The 5,032-nt window shown below is 40.9% G+C and overlaps 1 protein-coding gene across 2 annotated transcripts in view; it reads right to left on the bottom strand.

The window, feature by feature from the left end:
• Window positions 1–639: 639 nt before the first annotated feature.
• LOC109969786 (breast cancer metastasis-suppressor 1-like protein-A) overlaps window positions 640–5,032 on the bottom strand; it is a 16,531-nt gene continuing 12,138 nt past the window's right edge. Inside the window, exon 11 of one of the 2 annotated variants that reach the window (XM_020616935.1) lies at window positions 640–1,899. In XM_020616935.1, coding sequence (XP_020472591.1) covers window positions 1,817–1,899 — 83 coding nt within the window. In that variant the 3' untranslated portion in view covers window positions 640–1,816. The remainder of the gene's footprint in view (window positions 1,900–5,032) is intronic. The other variant, XM_020616937.1, reaches the window with a different exon arrangement.

Raw genomic sequence — 5,032 nt, 5'->3', positions numbered from 1 at the left:
ACAGTTTATTCACATGGAATCTAAGAAGCAAAAGATAGGGCTTTGCAAAAGACCAGTGAAACCAGAACAAGGACTGGGGCTCCATGAACTCCTGTGAAGAACTGCTACACACAGCTCTATGTCCTCACTGCAAATGGAGCTCCATTATGTAAGGACACCTCACTGAAAAGTGGATTTGGCAGTCGGCACCAGATGCTAGCAGAAGAATTCTAAGGACTGGCACCAGTATTAAAATGATTAAATGTGTCTCTGGTTTGTGCACAGGTTGATATGGTAACAGACAGCATGTGAAGATTTTCACAGCTAGCAATGCCAAATAAGACAGACTTTTTGGTAATCTCAAGTTGTTAGAGATGTTTTTCTCCTGCCAATTCTCAATCACAAGCACCATCCTGAGCTGACTAATGTGCCCATTTCCTAAAACATCACAAATACCGCACTTTAAGATGTACAATTAAGTGAACTAATTGTTGTATTCAACTTGAATTTGACATTTTCCTTTGGGAAGAAAGTTTCTTTATTTTTCTTGTTTCCCAACAATGAATCACTTAATATCTTTACTTGAAAAATGGAACAACTGTGCAGAAATTAGAGAACTTCGGGTGAAGGGTAACAAGCATATGAAAAACATGGCTAACTATTATTTAAGATATTTTTAAGGCATTTTATTAGGTCTAGATGTTTTTCCATTGCTTTGCCCCACTAGCAACCTTTGGGAAAGACCATCTAACATTTCCAGAGCTTTATTTTTTTTGTCTAATATATTAAAAAGGTCTATAAAATTATACTTGCAGTAAACAATCAGTCACCTCTAAACAACTTTCACAACTGCAGTAGAAATCAGTTTGCTACTAAAGCCTGCCTTTGAAGAAGTCCCAACTTGATGTAAGAAGAATCGAGGGAATACAAGAGGAAGAAATGGTTATTCACTAAATGCTAATGGTGAATTTAAGGCCACTGCCACTGACACGCCCAGAGAGATGATACCAAGCTCCTCTACAGCACAGGTTGCAGTATGCAGCACTGAACATTTGAATCCAACTTGCTCTCAGTTTGTCTCTCTCCTCATCTACCCTCATGCAGCTTGCCTTAGACGTTAACTTATAGATGTATGCATCAAATACCTTCTTAGACCATTTACCTCACAAACCTTCGTGGCTATACATAAAGCCTGGCAGAAAGTCCAAGCATGCATGCACAAAGACATCCACATACAAAGCCTTGTCATCCTAAAACCACACACACACTCGCACGCACATCACACAGCGAAGGCATGGATATAAGTAATTTAGCACACTGTGACACTTTCACGGTTTAATGAGCCCCAGTGTTGCAGTAAACATGGCCCAATAACCCTCCGGTTCTTCTTACTCATTAAGTATAGATAAGGACTGAAGATGGCCAGCCACTCTCATCCATCAAGGCCCAACTTGTCAGAGTTGGAGCTTTCCAGAACCGTCCAGAACCTCATGACAAGCACCCAACTCAACCAGCATGTTCACAGAGAGAAAGAGAAAACCGACAAGGAATGGCTTTCATTTTGCCGTCATGTCCATATTCATACATGCATGTGTACGTTCACAGGAATGTGCGAAGCAAATTCAAGGGAGGCTCTAGACAGATGTTCCATGGTGTTTACACAGACAGGAGGCTAGTTGCTTGCTTGCTGCTGTTGCCTTTGACGCGGTGATGGGGATTTTCCTCTCTCTCTGTTGCAGTAGCAGAGGTGGCCAGCGAGTTGTGATCAAACTATGCCCCCCATATATCTCGCTCTCTCTCTCTCCCATCAGCTGGAGAGCAGCAGGGTGTCCCAGATTCACAGACCAACTCCATCCTCCCCATCTACCTCCCATCTAGAGCAGAGGCTGCTAGCTCTCCACTGTGGCGCACTGCTGCCACCTGGCGGACACAGAGGTGACACTGCAATGTGTACGTGCAAGAAGGTGCTATTTGGTAGTTTGAAATGAAGAATTTTGAAATACATTCCCCTTCATAAATGGCATGCTGTTGGCCTCGTGTAACTGCATGGTTGTCAAAATAAATTAGCTCCATCTAGGGGGGAATTTGAATTAACTTGTCTTTCAATCAATTCCTTTGAACTTCTGGTGACACTGTCACATCAGATTAATATTCCCAACACATCAATCAAAACTTGCAGTGGTTCTGCATGATGTGTCAGTGGGGGGAGAAGAAAAGAGGGGGGGGGGGGGGGGGGCAAGAAAACGGTACATCTGTATAGCTCTTGAATCGATACCAGGATGTAGTGTTAATCTAGTGAGTAGCCTTCTGGCAAAAATATGTGACTGAGAGGCTGAACAGCACAGCAGACCAAAAAGCAATTATTGAATAAGACTAGCTCAGCATTGCTCTCCTAAATACGGCCCTTCTTTTTTTGTCACAGAGGAGGTGACTTTGGGTTGAGCACTGTCAGAAGGAGAAAGTCACAGTTTTATGTACATGCTAAAATTTAATCTTCACTTGTAGGCCAGATCCAATAGGACATTTAAGTTGTATGCGAAGCTTTAATATTTTTAATCAAAAGCTTTTAAGTCTAAGAAAATTTAATTAGTTTGACTCAAGCTGACAGACAGCCTTTTTACAAGTACAACAGAAACACAATTCCACAATGAGGACTTTGCTCTGGTATGAACTGTTTATGTGCAGGTTTGACTCTTCAGATGATAAAAACAAAATCTTTAATCAGCTGTACATGCATTGATACAATGTCATTATTTTCTTTTTACCTTTAGTATGAAAAAGGAACAATGAAGCATAAAAAAAAAAGATAAAAACAAAGCTAATACAAAAAACCAAAGTTCTACTCAGTTGATGCCACATTAGGCTTCACAAATGTTTTCTTTATGATATCGTGGTGCAAGCACTGCTTTTTTCAGTACTGTTGGCAGGTGTGTAGGTAATGCTGAAAATAGTCATGACAACACTCCCCTTCAAATGTAGTTTACACTGGACGAGACTAGTTTGAGTAACAGATCAGTGAGTTTAAAGTGTTATCAGGCATCAGAACTCTGCCCAGATGTTATGAGGAATAAATTTATAATTCTTTAAATTTATCACAGCCAATATTTTATCCTACTTATCGATGATTGCCAGGTAAATGGGAGAACTCCCCTGTGTGAAAGTAATTTATTAGGATCATATGCTTGTATGTAGTTGATTGGCCCACAAGCAGCATTGTCAGGTCCTATTTTTTTTTTTTTTTTTTTTTTTTCCACAGATGTAACATTTACACTGCAGGACAACTGATCCAGCTGCCAGGGAAGATGTAAAAATAGACTGATTAAGGACAAAAAGGCTGAAAAAATGGCACTATGAATTACATCTTTGAGGCTGTTAATAGGCCTCCACCATCACAGAAAAAAATACAGTCCAAACCTGTAGAGTCCAGCTTTCTTGATTCCCGCCTTTAAGGAAAATTCGAGTACATTTCAATTTGGTACATCTCCCATAAATGTAGACAGTGTCACTCAGTGGGTTGTGCTGACTTTGCACTCACTACCTAAATTTATTGGATATTTCAAACTTTTTTAACAAATAAAAAACTGAATAATTGGGCGTGCAAAATTATTCAGCCCCTTTACTTTCAGTGCAGCAAACTCTCTCCAGAAGTTCAGTGAGGATCTCTGAATGATCCAATGTTGACCTAAATGACTAATGATGATAAATAGAATCCACCTGTGTGTAATCAAGTCTCCGTATAAATGCACCTGCACTGTGATAGTCTCAGAGGTCTGTTTAAAGCGCAGAGAGCATCATGAAGAACAAGGAACACACCAGGCAGGTCCGAGATACTGTTGTGGAGAAGTTTAAAGCCGGATTTGGATACAAAAAGATTTCCCAAGCTTTAAACATCCCAAGGAGCACTGTGCAAGCGATAATATTGAAATGGAAGGAGTATCAGACCACTGCAAATCTACCAAGACCTGGCCGTCCCTCTAAACTTTCAGCTCATACAAGGAGAAGACTGATCAGAGATGCAGCCAAGAGGCCCATGATCACTCTGGATGAACTGCAGAGATCTACAGCTGAGGTGGGAGACTCTGTCCATAGGACAACAATCAGTCGTATACTGCACAAATCTGGCCTTTATGGAAGAGTGGCAAGAAGAAAGCCATTTCTTAAAGATATCCATAAAAAGTGTCGTTTAAAGTTTGCCACAAGCCACCTGGGAGACACACCAAACATGTGGAAGAAGGTGCTCTGGTCAGATGAAACCAAAATCGAACTTTTTGGCAACAATGCAAAACGTTGTGTTTGGCGTAAAAGCAACACAGCTCATCACCCTGAACACACCATCCCCATTGTCAAACATGGTGGTGGCAGCATCCTGGTTTGGGCCTGCTTTTCTTCAGCAGGGACAGGGAAGATGGTTAAAATTGATGGGAAGATGGATGGAGCCAAATACAGGACCATTCTGGAAGGAAACCTGATGGAGTCTGCAAAAGACCTGAGACTGGGATGGAGATTTGTCTTCCAACAAGACAATGATCCAAAACATAAAGCAAAATCTACAATGGAATGGTTCCCAAATAAACATATCCAGGTGTTAGAATGGCCAAGTCAAAGTCCAGACCTGAATCCACTCGAGAATCTGTGGAAAGAACTGAAAACTGCTGTTCACAAATGCTCTCCATCCAACCTCACTGAGCTCGAGCTGTTTTGCAAGGAGGCATGGGCAAAAATTTCAGTCTCTCGATGTGCAAAACTGATAGAGACATACCCCAAGTGACTTACAGCTGTAATCGCAGCAAAAGGTGGCGCTACCAAGTATTAACTTAAGGGGGCTGAATAATTTTGCATGCCCAATTTTTCAGTTTTTTATTTGTTAAAAAAGTTTGAAATATCCAATAAATTTCGTTCCACTTCATGATTGTGTCCCACTTGTTGTTGATTCTTCACAAAAAATTACAGTTTTATATCTTTATGTTTGAAGCCTGAAATGTGGCAAAAGGTCGCAAAGTTCAAGGGGGCCGAATACTTTCGCAAGGCACTGTATACAATGAGGTGAGCTGTA

The sequence above is a fragment of the Monopterus albus genome, unplaced genomic scaffold (genome assembly GCF_001952655.1).
Source record: "Monopterus albus unplaced genomic scaffold, M_albus_1.0 scaffold182.1, whole genome shotgun sequence".
Lineage (NCBI taxonomy): Eukaryota > Metazoa > Chordata > Actinopteri > Synbranchiformes > Synbranchidae > Monopterus > Monopterus albus.
This window is presented reverse-complemented; position numbering and strand designations above follow the sequence as displayed.